A 24,742-nucleotide genomic window follows, 5' to 3' on the forward strand; every position below is an offset into this window, starting at 1 on the left:
TTTTCTTAAATGAGAATGGTTCAGTTACAAAATAAATTAAAATTATGGAAATATCTGTAAACAAATGGTAGTAAATATTTGTATGCATTTTGAATAATTATATAAGTATGACCGACATTTACATAAACTCAATTAAGTATTTGTGCTTAAAGCATTTTATCTGTATTTTTATGATTTCTTTTTATTTTTTATAAAATATCAATTATTATCATCAAAATTTTAATAAATTACAAATAATATGATTTTTCACAAAATGATTAAAATACAACTTAAAAAAATATATAGTAACATTGCCTATATAGTATGTAAGACATAATTTCTATATGCAAATGTTGGTTGTTGTTCAAATAAATACAATAGTAAACATACGTAGGGGTATGTAAAATTTATTTAAGCAAATCATGTGCTCGTTGATTAGCAACAGCTATTCGTGTTTCATTCGATTCTCCTTTACGATTGATACGATCAATTTGTCTGTTTTGATTCTCTAATTCAGATCCCATGTCTAATGCCATATTACGTAAATTACCAATCATTGTGTTTACTTGTCCCATATTCTCTTCCATTTCATCTTCACGTGCATCGTTTGTGATTCTGAAATAGGTAAATTAAAAATTTATTTACTACAAAAATTAAAACAATAAAAAAAAGAAAATAAGAGTTAAATTGATGCCGCTCGTTCAGAATCCATAAGAAGCGACCGTTCTTTAAGAACTTTTTAAGAGTTATACATATTTATATATAAATAGTTAATGACCGTTTTAGGGATAAAATTCAGTTTTACAATGAAACTACTACATCGGGCTTACTACAAACTTTAATAAAAGTACGATTTTTATTTTTTCATTATCTAAGTTTCAATTTAATTAATAATGACCTGTAAATTTTTGTTGAAAATAAGATAAATACATACCGTCCAATATATCCACCTTGTGGTCCAAGTCCATTTCGTTCATCCATCACTCTTTGTGGTTGATTATTTACTACTTTTCCATCATCATTGCCTTTCCATGTGCCTTCATCTTCCTTAAATGATGCACCTCTGAAAAAAGAATTATAAAAAATCGATTAGTTTAGCTTAAACATGCAATTTGACTACTGTAAGGTAGTCGTTTGTACGCTTTATCAGAGTAGTGATCAAAATGGTGAGTATTCCACGACTGAGAACAAAATTCATTGGACTTTTGTTAACTATCATAATTATGAGAAAATTGATATAATTTCGCTGTTATTAAAATGAGAAATCAAAAATTTTAGGATTTTCTCAAGCGATACAAATGCAAACAGTATGACTGTGTAACTCATAACTCAAAGTGAATTTGGTCAGAAAACCTGATCAGAACTTTTCACCATACTAAACTGTTGTGCAAGCTAAAAGCTACAAGTAATATTAGAGTAGATTTATCTTAAAATTAAATAACCCACTTTTGACAAGGTAATACACATAATCCACAACATTTTTCCATTCCAGTTAAATTTTTTTCAGCTTCTTTCATGTCTGCATTAATTTGATCCATACCTTCTTCAATTCTATCCAGTTGTTCTATTTTTAAAAAAATGAAAAAATTAACTATTAATATCCAAAAATTAAATAGAAGTCATTTTCTAATTACTAAATAAACTTAAACCTTTCCAAGAATGATTAAAATAAAGAAAAACATCAATTATGAAATTAATGAAATCAAAACATAGAGTAAAAAAAAAACTTGAATAAAATCCATTTACTATTTTTTTATCGAAAAAAATATGTTACACCAGGTTGAGCTCTGTTTGCCTTGCTTTACTCTAAAATACTTTATTTTTACACCACAATATTTAAACTAATATGAAATCTAAGCCATCCTATTACTAAATAAAATGCCATCAATCAGAAATTTATGTGAAAAAATAAAATTAAAAATATATTGATTAATTTGAACAAAATAAAATAAAATACATTTCGAAAATTTTAATTTCAATTAATATTAATTGTGAATGAATTATTGTTGGCATTTTATAAAATATTTGGAGTGCGTTGTTGTACACATTTACAATACCTCCTTGCTCATCCAGCATCACTAGAGTTTTCATTCCGACCTCGTGACTCTATAAAACACACCAGAGAACACATCAGTCAAACTGTAGAATTAGAAAATCACCCTCTTTCATAGGTCAATTTTTTAACATACACAAATTAACTAAAAAAATGTCCAATTTTATAAATGTTTTATTAATTAATAAAAATGTGAAATATCAAAATTATATTTTAATGCATTTTAAATTTAACTTATTTAAATAATATAATTTTTTTTTAATATTCTTTTTTTTTAAATTAATTTTAATATTTTGAATATTTAAAATGCAATAAAATATTTTTAAAAGAAAATTATGAAAATAAAATATAAATATTAGTAGATTTTGAAGACTGAAAATCTCCGTTGTTAGTAATTGAATTAACCCTTTCAATGCTACAGTATTCTCGTTGATTAATTTGTAAACAGTTGATAAAACGCATTTCACGGGATGCTGCCCAGTCAGTGTTGTTGTTTCTTGTTGTAATTCAATTTAAGCAAATATTTTTATTATCTTAATTAAATTATAATTTAATAATTTTGTTAATTTTCTTTTAAAGAGAAAAACAACTACGATTTGTAATTTATTTATTTATTATCTGTTTAATTGACTTAAGAAACTTTCTGGAATAGTTACAATTTCGCGATCCATGGCACGATAGTGTGCGAAACATGACACGATAGTATGCATAAAATTCACCTTAAGTTTTCAAAGCCGTAAGAAATAAGTACTGATTTAGGAGCTGCTTTTTTACGTTTCCTATACTGATCCGGCTCGAAGGACCACAAGTGTCCACACTTATCAGTATATTTCCTTCAACCATATTAGTTTCCGGGAATGTTAGAATTAAACTAGTATTTTTTTTACGTATTTTACAATATTTTCATATATTTTGTTGTTATACTTTATTTTTTAAATTATTAATAGAAAATTAGTACAGAATAAAATTCTACTGCATGATGTTAGTATAAAAATGGGCAATAATTGAAAATCTGTTATTTTTTTATTACTACTTTTTATCTTTCACTAAACCATCGTTATTTTTGGTTTTTAGAAAATTTGATCACGAAATTTTTGTTCATATTTTCTTTTCAAATTCTAAAATAATTACCAGAAAAAACTTTTTAAATGGGATCTCAGAATGATATAGCAGATAGCCAATTAATATTTTGATTTAATTAAGAAAATTTCATTTTACTGGTTTTAGGAAATATTATTTGCAAACAAGTTGGGTTTAATTTTAAAGAAAATGTTCTTTGATATTTTCTGAAAAAAATTTTTGAAAAGCTGTTTTTCACTTGAAAAGAATTTATATAAATGGTGCATTTTAATAAATTGGAAAAATTGTAATGTTTATATCAAAAGTTGTAGTTTTCTAAAGGATGAGAAATTTTCAAAGTGAACTCAGAAGAAAATTAACTACAAAATTAGCAACGAATAAAAAAATTTAACAATTTCTAAACAGAATCAAAGACTTTAATAAATGTTGTGTTTTTAGAAATGTTTTTTATAGGAGAAAATTTCAATATTTTATTTAGTTTAGTCGGACCACGTAATATGTGCCAACTGGTTTCGCAGACACTGAACAATAAATTTTAATATGCAATGATATCGCTTTATTGACTGAAAGTTCGCGATAAAATATGAAAACTTGATCTATTAATACGCTTACCGCTCACCAGAAATGACACAAAAGTATCGGAGCATTATTAGATAAACTTTGACGACTACTACAATCTGTTTTCCAATAAAATTACCTTAAGGAAGATAAATATCAAGTAAACAGTAATAAGAGTCAAATCAGAAGCGTTCGGGGGGAACAATTTCCTTTAAACAGGCTTCTGAATGCTACGTAGCAGCCATTATAAGACACTTAAGAAGAAAATATTTTTTAACAAAAACTTAACTGTATTTGTGATTGATATTTGGAGAGAAGTTTAAAGACTACCAAAATTTAAATTCGTATAAATTTCAGTCCATAATATGTATTAGAACAGGAGCTATACAATTGAGGCTCATTTTGAATTAAATTATCTTTTTGTGCCAAAGTCCCTTGGCAACTTTTTTTCGCGGAAACTACAGTTTGTATTTTTTCCGTTTATTTTGCAGTCAGATTAAGATCCATTGCGATTTAATTTTCCATTAGATAAATTTATGATAAATTATAGCTGAGAATAAATAAATATTCCTAAAATATTGAAAATTATTACCGTTTTGTCGCTAGCTTTTACACCATTCATTTTGGATTCATAAACTTTATTTACGTTTGGTTAGGTGTAAGAGCTTGGTCGACAATTCCAACACTCAATCCGAGGCCTAAGACCCATTGTGTTGCTCTTTTTTAAAAACATTTCCATTTTGTAATGCTGAATATAAAATATGAAAATATTGTCCTTTTCTCCTGAAGTGAAACATCTTTATTAGGAAAAAAAAGTAGTGAACTTAATAAAGGTAATAATAAATATTTACTAAATTGAATTTCAAGTAAATTTTTATAAGTAGTTATAAGTAAAATAGTTGACTGATGTGGAGTTTATTAGGTAGGTAATTATCGTTGATATACTGTGGTAAAAATTGTGACACTGTTGTCTGTAAACGTTGTTTGTACATTTTTATTTTAAAATAAAGTTATTTTATCCAATTTATTTATAAAATTAAAAATATGTTAATATTGTTTTCCTAAAGTTAGTAATTATAGCGTTTTAAATATAGGTACATTTTGAAAATAAAAAATTATGTTGCCATTTATGTATTTATTTGGCAAACAGAGCTTAAGCGGTCAAATAAAATTTGTATAATATTTTTTATGTGGAAAATATTTCAAATATATTTTTATCTGTAAAAAAATGTTAATTGTAATGAAAAAAACAAAAATTTAATGTAATCAAAATAATACAAGTGTAAATCAAACAAATAAATAAATAATGTTGAAAAAAATTATTTTGAAATATTTTTTGTGGATTTTTATTTTATTTAAGATAATTAAGTTAATTGTTAATCGATTTCTTCATTTTTGGAGCAAAACTCATGAATAAAAAATATACAAGGTATGTTTTTGCGCTTAAGAAACTTTTTCTAGTGGACGCCATTAGTTGCAATTTTTATTAACATAAATTAATAAATAATAATTCATCATATTTTTATGGAAACGCTTCCGTATTAATGTGCGTAAATAAATTACATATATTAAACATGGAATTTGAACGCTAGGGTATACAATATACAACATTGTAAACAAAATTTCCGTTACATACTATATATCTTTGCGAACATATAAAGTTCTTTTTTCTAAGTAAAGAACACAACTTTTGTTTTATTTACGTGAGTTCCATGTGATATTTGATTTGTTAATTGCTGATTTATTACATCTATTTTTCTCATTAATTTTCGTAAAGTTTTGGGGAATAATTTAACATTTCATCGAATTTTGTGTTTTTTATTATTTCGACAGTTTTTTAGAAAGATAAAGTTTAATTAGTCTACGAGAATAGGCCTTGTATATTTTTGATAGTGGTACTTGTATGTTAAATAGCGCTTCCCTGTCCAAGCCAAGCTATCTAATTTACCGTGTCAATCTCATGTTCGTTTAAAGGATTCTAAATATTAAAGATATGATTATGGATGACCCCCGGATCAATTTTTATATTATAGATATTTCGAGAACAAGAAATTTCAAGGGAGAGATATTAATAATTTCGCAAATTTATGATTGTAAATTCTTACATTTGCAAGTAACTCCGAAAAGATCGATAACCACTAACAGAATCTTGGTGTCGATTTGTATGATTTAAGAGGTACTGATTAATGATTAGAGTATATTCAATCGTACTTTTCGAACATAGAAAATATAAAAGAATTTTTTTTGTTTACAAATCAAGCCGAATACACCGTGCATGCTTAATTAATATTATGAAAATGTAAAGGATCGCCAAATCATTGGAGCGCATGCCTATAGAGTGGATCCTTTTGGCTTAAATCGATAGCTAAGGATTAATTTAAGCAACCCGGATTCACCGTATTCGTAGGTCAATAGCATTGCGCTGCTTATATTTCCTTATATTAATTTCGCGTGCCAGGCACACGTGGTTCGATTTAGTAATTGGAAAAACTACATTTTAATCATTCATCAGTAACTTTAAAATAATACAAATTTTGAAGGATATGCACGGTACTATTGACATCCAAATTTTGATTTAACAAACAGTTTAATTTTTTAAGAATTGACATTCTTGCCGTGGTGACTCCAGAACCAATTAAAAAATTATCTTAAGCTTGTAGTTACTCTAAGACTCTTCGACTTGCGTTACTACAACAATAAAATAACTCCGTCTTAAGAAACAGTAAACATGCCAAGTTATAGACCGGGTTCACAGAAAAAAGTGGCCTTGGGTGACTAGAAATTAGAAATTTATTAAGGTTTGATCTTTCTCTTGACAAACCTTTTTTTCTAAGTTATGCCTTTTCCCAAAAAAAGTTCATATTCGAATCGAACCTAATAAATATTTTCGCATCTTTAAAGTCATATAATATTTTTATCGATAGGTACTTAGACACCGAAAAACTCGAGGATTATTTGGTATAAAAAAATAGTGGTAAAAATTCCAAACATGAAGACATCGATACAAAAATTATAAATAAAATATTTTAAATTGGCTACATTCACCAAGAATAATTTATAAATCATAACTTTTGAAAATGAAGAAGTTCCATTATGTGGTAATGGCAGGAATCTGTTTTAAAATGCAAGAAAAAAACTGTAAATATTTAACTTTCGAACTAGAATTACAATCATTTCAAGTTTAAGATTGAATTTTCTAGTGAAGATAGCCATATACTGAATTAATAATATTTAAAATCCACAAAGTGTAAAACCAAATAAACAAGTGAAAATAAAAATATGTAGTAATAATAAATGTATTCCCATCTTAAAAAGTAATGAAATTATTTTTTTTTTGATAGTTGAACTCGAGTAAATTTGTTAGAGTAAGTTTAAACTCACCTCCCTGATCGTCAAGCGCGACCAGAGTACGTATGCCAGCTTCCTTGCTCTGTCGCAGCCCGAAACAGAACACAATGTTAGTATAAAAATGTTGTGTTAGTGATATATTTTTAAGTTGAATGTATATGGTAAGAAAAAATGTTTTTAATTCAACATGCGTGAAATGAATTTATTGTGAATGTATTTTCTTGAATGCATAAAGAAAATAAAGCATGCAATTTTTCAAAAAAATAGAAAATTAAAATTTCAGAAAATAAAATCGAAATATTGTGAGCATTTCAAACTGAGCAAATTAATAGTAAAAAGAGCAGTAGATGTTTTTTTTTTCTAAGAAGAAGTATGTTTAACAAAAAAAAAGGAAAATTAAAATATTGGAAAGAAGAAAATTTAAAATTAGAAAGAGTAAAACATTTATGTGTATGTAAAACGGAGACAAATGAGAATATTATAAATGCGAGAGAAAAATGTTTAAAACAATTATTTATATGAATTAATACACAATTAATAATATTTATCTAGATTTTTATATATTAATAGTTAAATTTAAGATTTTGTTGGTTAAATCGTTCAATTTTTTTTTTTTTTTGACTTGTTAGAAAACAAATCTTCATTCATTTTATGCTTATTTATGTAGTTGACTACTAAGTTAGTAATAATGCAGAGTTGTTTGGTAGAATTTTTCTCATTAAATATTTATTCTGAATCGAATATTCCGCTATAGAACAGTATAAAGTAAATTCAGTAAATTCAATTATAGAACAGTAATTTTTTTACAGTTTTTTTGGTAAAATTATCTCATCACATATTTATTCAGAATCAAATATTATGTACTTCCGCAAGATGGTCTGAGGAGCCATACATGATCAGAAAAAATAAATTGATAAAAAAATATGTTCTTTTATTTGGTAGCTTACCATAATTAGATATGCTTGAGATTGAATGGCTGGTAGGTGTTGCAATAGAGCAAAATAATCGAACGAATTTGCAGTAAATATTATGTGTGAGTCAGTTTTTTCAAAACCACTGACTAAAGAGCAGTACAAGGCTTAGATTTGGGCATAGTACTGTTGTACATGAGAAAATTCTCGAAAAAAGACAAGATTTTAACCCAAAAATAATATCCCATCACATGGAAGTGCATTACGGCTACTGTTATCAATTTTAAGACAAAAACCCATTTAAAAAATACCATATTAGCGTCTAACTTGACATTTTCATTCCCGCAAAGTAAAGTTGCATCTACGTGTATCCGTTTTGAGCCAATCAAGACCGTTAAACAAAAATCTATGAAAAAGCTGAATGCTATATCCAACTGAACGCATACAAAACATTTTCAATGTGTTGAAAAACTGTAGCTAATAAGTACGTTACACCAAAGGAGGCTGACTTCAAAAGCTACAGAGCTCATAGCGTGAAAATTGTGTTTTATTTAATAATTTCCGGTAGTTTTAACAAAGAATAATATCAATTGTAAGTTCACTTAAAGGCTTCTAGAAAATACCACAAAAAAAGAAATATAACTTATTTCTTAAAATCATAATGTTAAATAACAATTAATAATATGACAACAAATTGAACTTAACCATAACTATAACTTCTTTAAACTTAACCATAACTTTAAAAAAAATCTAGATAAAAGATTGTTACTCCCCCTAATATTAATCTTCATAACCTATACTGCTTTTTAATCCTTGAATTATATTTCTCTCACTACACAGCGCTTACACACAGTGAATTTACCTCTCTGTATAATTTTTACTCAGTTTAAAATGTTAAGTCTCATGAAACGTACGAACCAATAATAATGATTTTATTAAAAAAATGTTCTAGTGTTAAAATAATTGATTGATTGAATTGATTATTGATTTGGACTACTTGTATATAAATATTTATAAGTGAAATGCAAGCGTTGAGTAATGGCAACCTACGGCGCAGACTAGCTTCAATTGTATTGTTTTTTATTTATCTTTCAATAATTAACCCCTTAACTATTATGTATACATGTATTTTAATAACATGTTTTATTATGTAATCATTATATTATTACAACGACCGAAAGAACTATTCACAATAGTACTAAGCCGAAGCTACAAAGACGAATCATTCTAGAAGAAAGCATGAAAATATATTTTATTAGAACGTTACTTAGATCCAAAAAGGATAATTGGCAAAGACTTATACGCCATTAATAACAAATTGATTAATTTTAACCTAATCCGATAATTTACAACTCGCGTTTACTTCGAAAAATTGTTTATTGAATTATTTTCGAGCAAAATAGTTTGGATTGGTAATGTTGCCTTGAATTCACAACAAGTATTTGGAGTCATCATAAAGTCAGGAATTTTATCTTCTTAAAACTTTGTCTTGCTCCTAAACACGTACAAATCATGAAGGTTAGGTTAGGTTATATTGGCTGTCCACGAAGGACACACTTAGGCTATAGAGCCTAACCATATGTGTTTTACCACCTTTCCGTTGATAATTTCATTTATCAGCTCCTCAATTTCAGAGGCTGAGAGAATTATCAGCTCCTCAAATCATGAAGGAATGTGCTGTTTTTATTTGCAAATATTTGATAATAGAAGCGTAAGTTAAAATTATCGGGTCAGGCTAGAAATTCAAGAATTTGTAATGTGCCCAATCGAATTTTTTGGGACTAAATAGTAAGTCTAGAACTTTTCATACGAGTACCTTGAAATAGTTAATTTATCTGACAGCTCTAACCTAAAAATTCATTCTGTTGAAGAAGACGAAAATAAATTTGTCTTATTCAACTCCTTTTCTAAACGTGCTATTAAATTTTCCATCGATATGGATTGAAATGTCATTTTTATAGGTTTTCAAACTCGATTTTCTAAAACGTTTATTTAACAATTTTTCATTATCTAGAGTGAGATGAATTTTAAAGAAACAAAAGTATGTTTCCACATATATTTTGAAGAGTATGCATGAAAAAGGTGCAAACAAATCAAATTTCATACTTTCTTTCGGAATAGACCGTAAAATTCGTTATGTTCAGCTAAGAGCCTGTACTAAAATACTGTAATTACAATCTAAAAAATATTTTTCATAACAAGATTCGTGACAAATATAAAGATTGTAAATAATTCTTTACCATCAATTCGTTACGTTCCTTTTTATTATTTATTTTATATATTTTTATAAATTCTCATTTTTAATTTGTATGGAGAGTCGTGTGTAATAATACATCTTGATATGTTTATTATGTGAGTTTTCATATGGTGCGCATTTTGGACATGATATATGACCAAGTGTTAAATGTTTATTTTTTATTTTTATTGAATTTGTGAAATACATTATTTTTATTTTTTTACACACATACTGTTGACATTTAATTAACAGTGAAAGGGTTAATATTTCACCTAGTAAAATAAAGTTGATTAATCAAAAAAATTTTAAAAATAGTGTACTGAAAATAGTATTCAATCATGAATCGATCTCACCCAGAAGCAATTTCAGCATTTTCTGTTTTGAAGTAACTTTGAACATGGAAATTAGAAAGTGGGAGTATTTAATATGAGATAAATGTAATCAGAGACAACCCTCTTTGAATTTTTGAAAAAAAAATTCAAACAAGCAAAATGTAAATATTTTTAGGAGAAACAGTTAGAATAGCCAGTTGGAGATACTCGAAACATAAACATTCATCCTAAAAATACTGAAAACTTTTATTCGAAGCATATTTTCTGAATTCCACACATTCGACATAAATCGAAAACTATGCACTGCTTCTAAAGGTGCTGTCACGCGATACATGTTCCTTACCGTGTGTGCCGTTTCCGGACAAATAATAAACTGCTTGTTTCGACATGCTTTATTCCCCTTCTGATTATGCAAATATGAACGGGGAAATTTTTAATAAATTTTAGCTAAATTTGTTTGAAAATTAGAATTTAGAAGGACTAATTGTGATCTGACCAAGAGATCATGTTTATTCAAAATATAATTCAATTCTTTAAATTTTATTTTCCTCTTTTTTTTTTCTTTCTATATTTTCAAAATTACCTAGAAGAATCTTTACCATGTTACAAAGAGGATGATTTCAAACCAAAATACGTTAAAATTGCTTCCGTTTAAGTTAAGATCTATCCATATTTTCAGTGTACTAAAAAAAAATTATTTATCTACAACTACAAAATGCAAAAAATTCACTAATTATTATTATCCATTGTCTTTTCTTTTTCGAATAACCCCAATAACAATATTCCCACCATAACTGCATGAAAACAATTTAAAAACAAGATTCATTTGTTTTAAAACCAATTTTTAAATAATATTTTTTATTGCAATTTATTAAAAAATTTTAAAGGCTTGTAAAAAATTACTTCTAACTACTACTAAATACATCTCTCTTTTATATGCAAAAAAATTTAATTAAAATCATGATAAATGACACATTACCTCTTCACATAATGCAAGCATACGACGTGTACTGTCCAACGACTGAAAAAAGTAATTTTGTTATTTTATTTAAAAATTTTCTCAAATCAATGAAAATTATTATATTTTTGCACTCTGGATTTAAAAAACGTTATATTTTTTTAAAATTACGTACTTCATCGGTCGCTTCTTGTGCTTTACATTGTAATAGCTGTAACTCTGTTTTTGGAACATTTGCAGGCTCTGCTGGCTCTGCAGCTTGCTTTGCAGCCGGCATCTTGTTGCTAAAAAAATAGAAAATATATTTTATCAATTATATTTATTCATACTGAAATTTTATTTCAAATAAAATATTGAGCGATTTCGGGGGTTGTAGTTTCTCTCGAAGTCAGGATTTTCATAATCAATTCGGAAAATTTTGGGAGAAGGCTATTTAAAAAAAAAATGTTTCATATGTTCAGTTAATTTTTCTTGTTGAACTTGTTGACTAGGCTATACAGAAAACTGTATTATTTGGATGTTTATGCAAAAGTAATAAGTTAAGAAATTGATAGCTGCTAAAGCTAGTGCAGTTGCAAATACTACATTTTATAGACACTTATATGATTCGATGAATGAGTTGACCCCTGTTGTGTTTCATTCTCAATGTAAATAAATAAATACATAGTTTATTGTTGATATTGATTTGGTAGCTTATACAGGAATCTCAAAATTTTCTGGGCCATTTAAAAATATACATAATAAATATAAAAAAGACTGAGGCCGTGGGACCCCCGTTAGGAACAAAGTTCCTTACGTAGCTGTAGATAAACAAATGTAAACGTTAAATAAATCCATATAGGCAATCTGTAGTTCTGTAGTGTCAGGTAGGTAGGGTTCCAAGATGCACATAATTATAGTCCACGAATTTTCCCATTTTTGTACTATTTCCATCCAAAAATAGTTATGTATATGTATCCATAACTAGTTTTGGATATAAATAGTACAAAAATACAAAATTCGGGTACTATAATAAATAAAAATAATACAATATCGTGGTTAAAATTAATAAATATAAATTATCGTGTTTACCATTGGTATGACACACAAACACACACACAAAGCATATCTCATTTTGTTACGTGACGGTTTTTGCCAATTTGCTCACCATGGCAAGCCGCAGTTAAGGAACTTCGTTCTAAAACTTCGTTCCAATAATATTTTGATAATATGAGCATTACAGTGCTTATTAGTATTATGGCTTATATACACGGGTACAATTTTTGGTTAATGCAACTGATTTGCAATCTAAATCTGAATTGTGTGTGTAGAACCTTAGTATTAAAAATGTTCTAACAAAGATTCTCATGGATTGTAACACTCGATTAATCACGAAACAATTTCTCAACTTAGTGTTTTGCCCTTTCTGTAAATAATTATGTGCAAAAGTTAAATCTTTAATGACTTTAAAAGTCAAGCTAAATCTCAAATTCATTACTCGTAACTTAGTACAATTTCATTATCTTTTTAAGTTCTTCTGATGTTCCGTTACTTCTCTAACACTCTGTATACGCAAGGTGTAACAAAATGCCAAGTACTTCAATTTTCTTCTCAACGTAAAAAGTTATTTCCTCCATTTTTTACTGTAGATAATGATAAAATTTTAATACATCTTTTCTTACGAAAGATGCTCGGATAAAAAGGATATCAATGTTATACATATTTATATGACATAAACAAAGTCGTAAATCAAATCCGTACCAGGCCGTGCTATCAATATAACGATACAAATGTTTCATTACGCAAGCTCGATTCACACTTGACCATATTTGATAAATGAAAACTATAAATGCAAAACAGTAGGTTAGAGAAGTATTAAATTACCTATAATTTAGTAACTTTTTAATCTATTTTCGGATTATAAATTAAGGTCAATTTTATAATAATAATAATCAATGCTTGTCTATAAAATAACCATAGCCCATACATAATATTTCATCATAATATTATCGTGGAGATCATGAACAAGTATAACTTTATTGTTAACAATCAAGTCAACCTTATTGAACAATAATTGAATGATATTTAAATACAATCGATACTCTAAACAAAATTCTATACAGAATGTTTCGAAATTTACCTATTTCTGTTCGGAAGATGATTCGGGACGACAAAAGAAGAAAAAAATTATATAAACATAGATCCAGAAATCAATTATTTTCGAGTTATATTAATTTGATAATCCAAGCTCTTAAAATTAATAGATGGAGTGGTATGGAATTAGGCACAATAAATCAATAACTAGAAGAATCTTATCAATTCACAACCATCTATGTATAGTGATGGATTTACTCCTAGACCCGTGAGGCCCGGGCCTCAGTGAAGAGTACCCCACACTTTTTAACATTTTAGTTCGTTTTAAAAACTTGAATTATTAAAACTTATTTTCTATTTAAATTTTTATTTCAACTACTGCCGAGAATCAACGTTGGCGTAACAATAATTACCCACATTGTATATAAATATCGTACAAATGAATCATTATCTTCATCTTGTTTTTTAATACATTCTACAATATTTAATTCCGAGTAATAAAGAAGGAAGAAAGGTTAATCTTATGCAATGTTCATAAATTTTTTTATTTATCACAATCAAAATTATACTTCTTACTGTAAGAAATAAAGCCGAAAAAAGATCAAAAGGTTGAAATTCTATGGAACAATATGACCTATTATGGACACCGGGCTCAAAATGTTCGAATGAGTGCGAAGATCAAAGTCATACTCATTAGAAAGTGTGCTTTTACCATACCCACGAACGCACACGCTTAGAAGTTCGACCAAGCTAATTCTGCTGACAAAATCATGAAATTTGAGAAAACAGTTGTTGGATCTTATATTTTAGGGTATTCTAAGCATTTTTTATCACGTGTCATTTTTTTCTAAAACTCACCGTTTTTGAGGTACAAGTGATTGAAAAAATCAAAATCTAATTTTGATGAAAATTTGATATTGTTAAAATTAACATAACGGTTACTGTGATTTCGATCAAATACTTGTTAAATTTCATATTTTGTATGATTTTAAACAATTTTTGTCTCTTGACTCTTTTCCCCTCACCTCACCATTTTTGAGATATAAACGTTATAGAGAAAAAATGCGAATTTTAAGCTAAAAATTTGTCAGTGATTTTTTGAATAACGCTTATATCTCACAAACGGTGAGGTGAAGAAAAAAAAGTCAAGAGACAAAAATTGTTTATAATCATCCAAAATATAAGATACAACAAGTTTCAAGTCAAATATTTGATCGAAATAACACAAAAACCGTTAATTTCGATAATATCAAATTTTCATTAAAATTAGGTTTTGGTTTTTTCATCACTTGTATCTCAGACACGTTGAATACATTGAATGTCCTAAAATATAAAATCCAATAATAACTGTTTTCCTAAAATTCATAATTTTTCAGCAGAATTACCTTGGGCGAACTGCTAAGCGCGCGCGTGCGTGCGCATAGTAAGAGCACACTTCTAATCAATAAGACTTTGATCTACAAACGCATCCGAACATTTTGAGTCGGGTCCCATATAAAGTCATATTGTTCCATAGAATTACAACTTTAAATACTTCATTGTCTACAGTATCTGCACAAGTCAACATGATGTAAATAAAACTTCCTCCACGTATTATTTATTTAACCACTATAAACGTTACTATCACAAACCATAGAGTATATGACAGTGACAGGGTGGGGTTTAATCCCTGTAAAATATTTTTCGTCGTAAACTTCAAATGTATATACATAAAAAAAGTAGATGAACGTCAACAATTTTTTTACACAACTTCTTATAGTGTTTGTTAATTCGAAACAACCATTAAAGGGAGTTGTTATACTGGGGCTTATTTCAAACAAACTATACTACTAAAATAAAGCTGGATTTAAAATAAAGTGTACAAAAGGGGTATAAGTGAGAGCAAAGGAAGTGAAGGCTAAATGCAATAGTCTTTGCTTTTAAAGTTGAAATTGTTCAGCGAAGCGGGCGGGTACTTGCTAGTTTAATCATATGAACCGAGATGCATATTCAAGGTAACCTTTTTAGCGAATTTCCGAAGCTAATGGAGTTATTGCTTTTGTACTGATGATGGAATTTTGAAAAAATTTCTTCAAATGTTCATCGATCCTAACAAATAGATGTCAAAAATGACCATAGTTAAAGTTATGTGTCTGTAAACTCTCTAGCGGTCGTAATTTAAGTTCGATTTGAATAAAATTTGGTATCAACAAGCGCTTTGGTATAGAAGGGAGGTGAAACTATGTAGGTAGCTTTAACTAGCGAGCCTTATGAAAAATTTATGAAAAAAAAAAAAAAAACAAAACAAAACAAAAAAAAAAGTTTTCTAGAAAATACTCAAATTTTTCGAAAACTAGTACAAATGCCGGGATATGAGTTTCGTTTGTTCGATAGAGCAGTATCACCTACCAAATTTTTGCGCAATTCTGTACTTAATTTTAAATTAATATAATAACGATTTCAAAATTTCAATTTATTTTGAGTTGGTCCACATTTGCCAGCCTCTTAAAAAATCTTATACCTGATTATATATTAAACGAAGTTCATAAACGGAAGAACAAAAATTCCAATGATATTAGACAACAAATTAGACAAATATTACAAGCATGAATACAAGTCATACAGTATAAATAAAGTATTATTCATATTGAAAATACATAGGATGGCTCATCAAAAATGTTTCTATAGAAAAACGTGTAATAAACCTAATTTTTCCTAAAACAGTATAAAAAATCTGGAGCAGTTCTACACTCGCTTATATCATATTCACGTACTCATTGAAAACTGAAATGTCAAAAGCTATTATTTTAAAATTGAAAAATTAAATATTTAAAAATAGTTTGAAAAAATTTAATTCTTGTGTACTTTATGATCCACCCTGTACTCATTTTAATCAACATAAGTCATGCCTTATCTATGAAGAAGCCTTATCGTAAACTGTACTGAGAAGCGACTTGAAATTTATACAAAAGACGTATTAAATACTCAATAATTGACACACAAAATTTTTTTTTGGAATCGAAACACTTTAAACGAATTTACTTTAAGTTAAAATTTAAGTTGAGCAAACATTTTCAGAAATTTTTGTCATATTTGAAATATCCGGAAACGAATTTACGACGTTCGTTGCAAAAAGATCACAGTTTTTCTTAAAGCACATAACATTTCTAAATATTATCGCAATATTGAAAATTTTGAGTTTTGTAGATAAAATTTTTGTTGAGAATTCTGTTATCAACAGCTTTATTTTAGTGAAATTACTAATAATATTCATTCAAAGAAATATCAACTAATAAGTGTATCGCATAAAAGAAATACTCGCAGCAGGGGTTTTTATGCTACAAATTTGTCTCGCCAAACTTTTAAAAAAAAAACACAACATGTTATTTTATGAGTTTCTCATTCCATCAGTTAATAATTATATTTTCACTAGATACTATATAGCCACTATAGTGCAATAAATAAGCCGGAAAATACCATCAAATGTGGAAAAGTAGTAACTAAGCTTTAAATAATGTTTAAAATCTAGTGTGTTGAAAAAGTTTATAAACAATTTTCTTAATCGATTTCGAAGTTTGAGAAAAAGTTTTCTAGTAGACACAAATGTATTAAAGGCGAAACAAACAAAAATAAATTAAAATAATGTTTCCAATCGAAAATAGTTTTAACGTTCCTTAAATTTTTTTTAACATCAAAGTTGTAATCTAATAGTATATTAACGTATTTCCCTTCAAAGTAAATGCACTATTTGTTTTGTACAGACCGATTATGAAATTTCGCAAAATCTCTTCAACTTACAATCGAGCGATTTTATTTTATTTTGGGTATGACATTAAGGACTAAAATCAGTTAATAAAGATTTTGTTGCAATTTGACTCAGATAAATTAAGACAACAACATAAATATTTCACGTATTTAATTGCCTATTACTGTTTTATTTCTGTCGACGCGGCGCCGATATTTTTACAAGTCTCCGGTGTTTTACATAGGAAAATTTATTATCATAATAAAAGCGTAAGATTTTTAACACAAAAACAACCCCTAACGAAAGATAATGTTAAATATATTGCATGTTAACAGTTTAAAAATAAAAATAAACGCTTGTATGTAGATATCTAACACATTCTATTTTAATGAAATAATTTTATTCCATCATTCATACAATTATTTAAAAAAATTTGACATATTTGATATTGTAGTTTTACGAAACACACGCACCCCCATTAGAACAATAATGGTTCATAGAACATAATATTAGTCTGAGCTATTGACTTCTATAATTAAGTCAGCTGGATATATGCAAAAATGTTAGTTAAGATTCAATATATTTTTCCCTAGATGTGAAAACTGCCCCGCCCCCCCCCCAAATTACATGTCATGTTCAAACAGTATTTCCTAAGCTATTTCTAGATAATAAGGGTGGAAATAATAGCTTTTCGGGCTTTCAAAATTTGCTTGGGAATAAAAATCCATTAGCAGAGGTCACGGCTATAGAATTTGTTCCTCTCGTAAAGATCTACAAAATAAGTCCATTTACATTAATTTGGCTGAAGTAAGAGATAATGTATTATGTGTCATCCTATGCTATAATAATAGTTCATGCTTACTACTCCAATAACCAAACAAAAAATACAAATTCGTAGGCATGATGAACAAGTGAAATTGACAAAATTTAAAAAACAACTGACAAATTTTTCGGGTACGGAATCCTAACCTTGCACTTGAAACATATCTAAGAACACTCCCTATTAAATTATCTTTTTATTTAAAGCCTTTTCCAAGCTCGGCTGATCTTAAAGATTATCGCCAATTTTTTAGTTTTTTCCGGTATGGAACCCTAAACTCGAGCTTAAAACATAGCTAAGAACATTCCATTAAATTACCTTCCAAAAAAATCAAAATCGGTTCATTCGTTTAGACGCTATGATGCCACAGGCAGACAGACACACACACATAGCGGTCAAAATTATAACACTCTTTTTTTAAAGCCGGAGGTTAAAAACGGGAACTGTACTCGATCAAAGAGTATATAGTTTTGGGTTCCGAAAACAAATACAATTTAACTAAGCTGGAAAAATGCGAAAATGTTAGTTTAAGTCACTACCCAGAAAGAATGGCTGGTATGGCTGAATGATAGCGCTGAGAAAGCACCTTTGATTGCGTTTCTTATACTAGATCGTAATGAAAATAATAACAGCTTTTCATGGTGGTGTAAAATAAAATAGATGAAAAATTAACGTAGTACGAGACGTAAAGAAGCATAAGCCGTAACGACACTTTTTGCAAAAGAGAGCTCATAAAATGTCCACACAAGAATGACTTCCATTACGTTAGTTTGATGGGCAATATGTGCATGCTGTAGCTTAATTAATTGCTTTATTCTCTTATTGTTATTATAGATAAACACTCTGTATAAACTTACAGCGATATTTGTAATATAATTGAAGAATAATTAAAAATAAAAATTGAACAGATTTTTCATGAGATATTCGAAAAACACATCAATTCTATTCGCGTTCTTTTTAATTATAGAAATCGGAAACATTGACATTGTCTGTCAGATATTACCTTAACATTCAAAGTCACTTGAACTTAGCTGGTAAATGTACTACATAAAAAATACAATATTGATAACAATGTAAATTATCTGACAGTGCCGTTATCGAGTGTTTTAAATTAGATCTGTCAGTAGAAAACCTCCCACGGCCAGTATAGTGTTAGCATATTAAAATACCATGTTGTATTTGTTGTATTGTCATGATAATTCTTCGGTACAATTAATTTTCACATAACAGCTGTATGTTCATTGATTTTAAATTTTCCTTTTTTTTTTTGAAAAATCGCAGTTAGTTTTTTACCTTTTAATTACTCAGACAATTTACTAATAGTCTATTGATTATGTCATATAGAAAGTTTTTATTGCAGGTATTGTTTAATGAGTTATTAAAGAAGAAAATCCGCAGAGTGATATTAAATATGAGGGTGGAAATTGCAGATAGGGGTGAAAAAGTATCTCTTTTGGTTTTTTTCCAAATATCTCGTAAACTAAGCAAAATTCGCGATCTTTAAATAGTACTGTACGGGTTTCTTAGAAACCATAGACGCAAAATAAATGAGTTTGAATAGGAAACCATGACTAGCATCAAATTTAACATGGTTTTTACGATATCTTGCTGCAATTTACTTATAAGTGTATTATTGCAAACGAAAATTTTATGGCATTTCATTTCATAAAAAACAATTGAACCTAAATGGACGAGCGGTCTAAGGCGTTAGTCTTTGACCGGTTGACTACTTAGGCTTAGGTTGCGGGTTCGAATCCAGGCAGCGACAGTGCGAAAAATTACAATTAATGGGGTCAACATTGTCTATACATGGCATTTAAACAATTAACTCAGTCAATTATTTGTTTTCACTAGTTTAAAAATTGTATTTTAACGTAATAGTGAGTTAGAAGTACTTTTTGAATTTCGGAGCCAATTTTGTTTTCTAAATTCTTTTTAAAAAATGGTAAAACTTTCTTTTATAGTCTTTATTTTTGTGTATTTTATTTCATTTTTATGAAGTAACTATCCGTCTAAGAAAAAATCTTCTTCCCATTTTATCATCTTATACTTCTAACTTCACCTCAGAGATTTGGGTTAGATTATGTTGACGTACTACGTGACTAAACTTGAATTATTATAAATTTTTACCGCTAAATTATTATAAAATTTACAAAATGACGCCATAACTGTTTCATTTAATATGTATGATTTAATTTTCTTTAAATAAAAATTTATCAATATGAAAATTAAATGAAAACATCTGCTTTATTTTCAACTTATTCAAAAGCTTCTATACATAAATGTTAATAAAAGATGAGAGATTATCATTTAGTTTTTCCTATTGTAAACAAAAATTTAATATTCCTATTTGTTCGTGAGTTGAATATTATTGTTAAAAACTCATGAATGCAATGCTATGCATGTAAAATACATTGCCATGCTTTCATGCATTATAAATGCAGCTGAATGAAGATCAATAATAATAGTTTTAAAATCTCATTGTCTGTTTATTTGTAAACATGATTTACCACACTTAGGCGGGGATTTACTATTTTTATAAATAGCGGGAATTTTGTTTATTTTTATAACATATTAAAACAATGATTAATAATAGGGTACTTTCGGTAGTGAAAAATAAATTATGAAATTTAAAAAAAGTTATAATTTATGTAAAAATATACTTAAATATTCTGATTTCGAGTCATAAAGCACATTTTTCTTTTATAATATTAAAATTAAAAATGTGATGTCATATCGGTATGTACCATAGATCATCAGTTAGTTCAGTGTAGACAGTTTTGTATAATAAATCCATAGATAATCAATATTTATATTTATTATAATTAGTTGTCTATGAATATATCTGTCAAATTTATCAGTGTTATTTCGTATAATGATACCGATATTACGTCATCAAATTGGATGCCCGCGTTTTTGACAGTTTAAAAAAGGTTTTAAATTTAAGTTTTTGACAAGAAAACGAGTGTATTTTTCCGAAATAAATTTTTGATTGCTTTTTTATTAGCAAAATCATCATTTTGAAGTATTTTTTTTAAATATAGTAGAATACCCTATTCCGAAGAAATATATATGAAAAAGCGCGGATTCAGAGACGATTTTGTCAGATACTCTACGTATTTAACAAATAACTCGTAGGTTTTAACAAAATACAGTCAGGAAGTAGTTAATATTTCCTACATTCCCAATTTTCTAGAATTCGATATAACCAGGTACATTTATCCGTATTTTACAATGCCTTAGATAATGGACTGAGTAATACCCGCAAAAAATTGACCGTTCTGTAGAAAAAGACAAAGCAACTGTGCGACCAATAACTGTCTCTTTTCTATATGTCTGTAGAAATTCTAGAAAGAGACGACTATTGTCCGTACATCGATTTATCTCTCATGTTTCTTGCCCGTAGTTACTATACAGCTGAATAGGGGACACTCAGTCCAGTCTCTATGTCTTTGGTATTTTGCAACAGCGCAAAAAGACTGAATAACTGGACTGCAGACTGCATAACTAGACTGCAGAGCTCAAAAGGGTCGGGGGCATCTCACGTCAACTTTAAAAAAATACAAATTATTTTACAGATAATAAAAAAATATTATTTTGTTTTCACTTTGCCCGCTTAAAAAAACTCATGACTATTATTAAAATTGCTTATTTTGAGAGTAGAAAAAATGCAGCTTATAAACGTATGCATTCAGCAAAAATTTTTATATAAAAAATTCCATGTACGAGGGGAAGAGTCCAATAAATTTCACAAAATCTCGCCTAAGGGGGGAGGAGTCTAAATTGAATATAAAATGTTCACGTAATTTATGGATGCCCCCCTATCACAATTCTTGCGGAAATGAGAATTGAAATTTTCTGAAACTTTACAGTTATATATAACTTCGAAAACAATAAAAAAGCTAAGTTTTTTGAGCCCGATTAAAAGAACTTGAATATGGTAATTATTTTTACATTAAATACTTAAAAAAATGTACACGACATTGTAAGATAAAACTATTACAAAGTAGAAAATATGTAACACAAATAGTGAAGTGTTTTCTCTTGAATGTGTAAAACGATAGGTGTATTGTGATAATTTTAGACACAAATAATGACTTTCTATCTCGTTTAAAAAATAGTCGAGTTTTTAAAAAAAGTTTAAACATAATTGGTAACATTTTATCATTTAACCATGACTAAATAAGACCCTAAAATTGGGCCAAGGGACCTAAAAATCAGTAATAATAATAATAAAAAGAGGGGTACCGCAAGTGGGTACCTAGACCAATAGTCCTCTGTGCCCTCCTTGAGAACTGTCATCCGAACGCAAGACGTCTTCATTATAGGCGCTATTAAAAACGGATAAAGCTCTAGGATTCTGTCGAGGCCAGGCGCCACGCAGAAAGCCCACATCTTTTCCGTCGGGATCTCTCCCAGGATTGGTTGATCCATGGTTTCCGATTCGAATATTCTGAATCTGATGCCCTGCAGGTGCAAATAACATGTATGGAAGTTTCGTCATCCTTCATTCAGGCTCTGCAAATGGGATCATTAGAGATTATCTTATACGGTTTACTAGATGGTTTCTACGGGCCCAAGTAGAAACTATCTTGTAAACCGTAGTTTTTATAGTCTTGAGAACGGTATAACAATTTCAGCTCGACATCTGTTTCCGTTTTTGAGTTATCGTGTTTCCAAACGAACAGATTGGCGGAAACGGAAATGGACTAATTAGGTAATTTTATGAACAACTAGATCAGAATTTTGTTCTTATCATCATATTTCTAAGCGCCAAAAACTTGAGACTATAGTATTTTTTATATATTCGCTCCGTGCGTGAGTTTCGTTTCCATGGTAACGATACACTACTTTAATTATAGAATTGTATGGATGCATATATAATTGTATGGATTGCATTTAAAACTTATATTTAAAATTTAATATTCTTGTCTCACAAATTTAAATAAATAATTATGATAATTTACATTTGAAAAATAATATTTGTTCAATTTGATTTCTTATTTTCACAATTTTTAATGCATTAAGTTAAATTAATTCGTGTTTTTCAATAATTTTAATTTGACATTTCTATTACATTAACATGTAAAGAATTGCAAATTAGTCATAACAGCCCCTTTTAACTCCAAAATTTTTCACTTAAAGCGCTGGCATCGATTTTATTGTCCCTACCATGACTACGCACACAACGAATATATTTTTTTAAACGCACCGGTATCAGCGACCTGTATATATTTCAAATTTTTTATATCGAAATGAACCAATTTTCATTGGTTTTATGTGAGAAACACTTGGTGACACAATACTAACGTTTTTCTACAATTTGCCAGGAAATTTTGTAAGATGCCTTAGCGCTACTCTTACGAGCTAAAGTCGTTGAAAATTTTAAATTAATTGTAGGAAGCGCATAACTGCATATTTATTGCATATCTAAAATCCGCTAGAAAACACTCATGGTCATTCATCCTAACACAGCTGCGGTACTATAATGTAATGGTGTCTTTTCGAAAAGTTACTTTTTTTTAAGCAATTTAATATTATAAAACCCGCTGTGTTCAGAAAGGGTTATACAATGTACCCAATGTGACACCTCCGAGAAGTAAAAATCTTAATTCAAGTAATTTATAAATCTAATACCAAAAAAAAATTTAATTAAAAATAGCTAAAAAATTGAGTTTTAACAAATTCTTAAAAAATCCAAAGTAAAACCTCAGAACTTCCAAATTTCGCATTTCCCAAAATCAATTCTTTCTAGTATCTACTACAAATCTTCACTACAAGAAAAGATAAACCTTGCTAAAATATAAGTGTTGTAAAATAATCTAAGATTATTTATGATCATGAATGATGTATTCTTTTCATTATCTCATTTCTTTTAATAATTAAGATATATATTTTCAAGGACATTGTTAATTACTATCATTAATTATATTCAAAATATTGTTCCCTTAAAAAATAGCCTAACAAAATCAATAAAATTTTCATATCAGCCACACAAATAGATACTTGTACTATTGTACTATTGAAATTTAAATTAATATGTTCAATTGAAACTTTATTTTTTTCCTTAGACGGGCTTTATACAATAATAATTCGATTTTTTTAAATTTTTAAAAAGTTAATTTATGTACAAATACGCGTGGGTGGGAACCATGTTAAATGTTTCATGTTTAAAACAATCATACATGTACAACAATATACTGTTAAAAAACTGATTATCCGTATATAAAGTTCCGGGTTGAATGTGGCAAATGCAGACACTACTAAAAATCAATATTGCCTACCGCTATAACATATAGAAATGTTTATAATTTAAAAAACAAACTAAAGAAATATTATAATGAATTAAATACAATTTGAATATCTTATATTCAATAATATAAAAGCAAAGTAAAACGAATTATTCAATTAAAAATATCGGATGGAATATCTCAGCAAAAAAAACTTACATTCATGTAATAACATAAACCCCACCCAATTATTTTATTAAATTTTTTTACAATAATTATTATTATTTAAATTTACAAGTATTTTTCAAATTGTTTCACTTACCTGTGTTAATTTATTTACAAAAATAAATCAGAAAATTGGGGTTGTCAAAAGTGACTAACAGCACACACTTATTGACTGACGTTTATTGAAGATCATAGACGGTGTAGCACACAACTTG

At 28.1% G+C, this 24,742-nt stretch overlaps 1 protein-coding gene across 2 annotated transcripts; it reads right to left on the bottom strand.

Annotated features, from left to right (window-relative positions):
* Positions 1-273: 273 nt before the first annotated feature.
* LOC123293436 (synaptosomal-associated protein 25) lies at positions 274-24,742 on the bottom strand. Of its 2 annotated transcripts, none has more exons than XM_044874259.1 (7): positions 24,625-24,742; positions 11,631-11,739; positions 11,477-11,518; positions 2,037-2,085; positions 1,426-1,543; positions 914-1,042; positions 274-594 (listed from the first exon to the last, which is right to left on the bottom strand). In XM_044874259.1, the coding sequence occupies exons 2-7, from the start codon at positions 11,730-11,732 to the stop codon at positions 387-389; spliced, it is 648 nt and encodes a 215-aa protein (XP_044730194.1). In that variant the 5' UTR covers positions 11,733-11,739; positions 24,625-24,742; the 3' UTR covers positions 274-386. The 2 variants fall into 2 exon arrangements, with proteins under 2 accessions (XP_044730194.1, XP_044730195.1); XM_044874260.1 differs by lacking the exon at positions 2,037-2,085 and adding an exon at positions 7,052-7,100.

The sequence above is a fragment of the Chrysoperla carnea genome, chromosome 2 (assembly GCF_905475395.1).
Source record: "Chrysoperla carnea chromosome 2, inChrCarn1.1, whole genome shotgun sequence".
Classification (NCBI taxonomy): domain Eukaryota; kingdom Metazoa; phylum Arthropoda; class Insecta; order Neuroptera; family Chrysopidae; genus Chrysoperla; species Chrysoperla carnea.

What these genes read in the sequence shown, in the direction of transcription:
- LOC123293436 (XM_044874259.1), bottom strand. Translation starts at nt 11,732, where the DNA reads ATGCCGGCTGCAAAGCAAGCTGCAGAGCCAGCAGAGCCTGCAAATGTT. An exon ending in TGCTTGCATTATGTGAAGAG is followed by an intron (nt 2,086 to 11,476) that starts GTAATGTGTCAT and finishes TGTGTTTTATAG; the next exon opens with AGTCACGAGGTCGGAATGAA. An exon ending in GATGCTGGATGAGCAAGGAG is followed by an intron (nt 1,544 to 2,036) that starts GTATTGTAAATG and finishes TTTTAAAAATAG; the next exon opens with AACAACTGGATAGAATTGAA.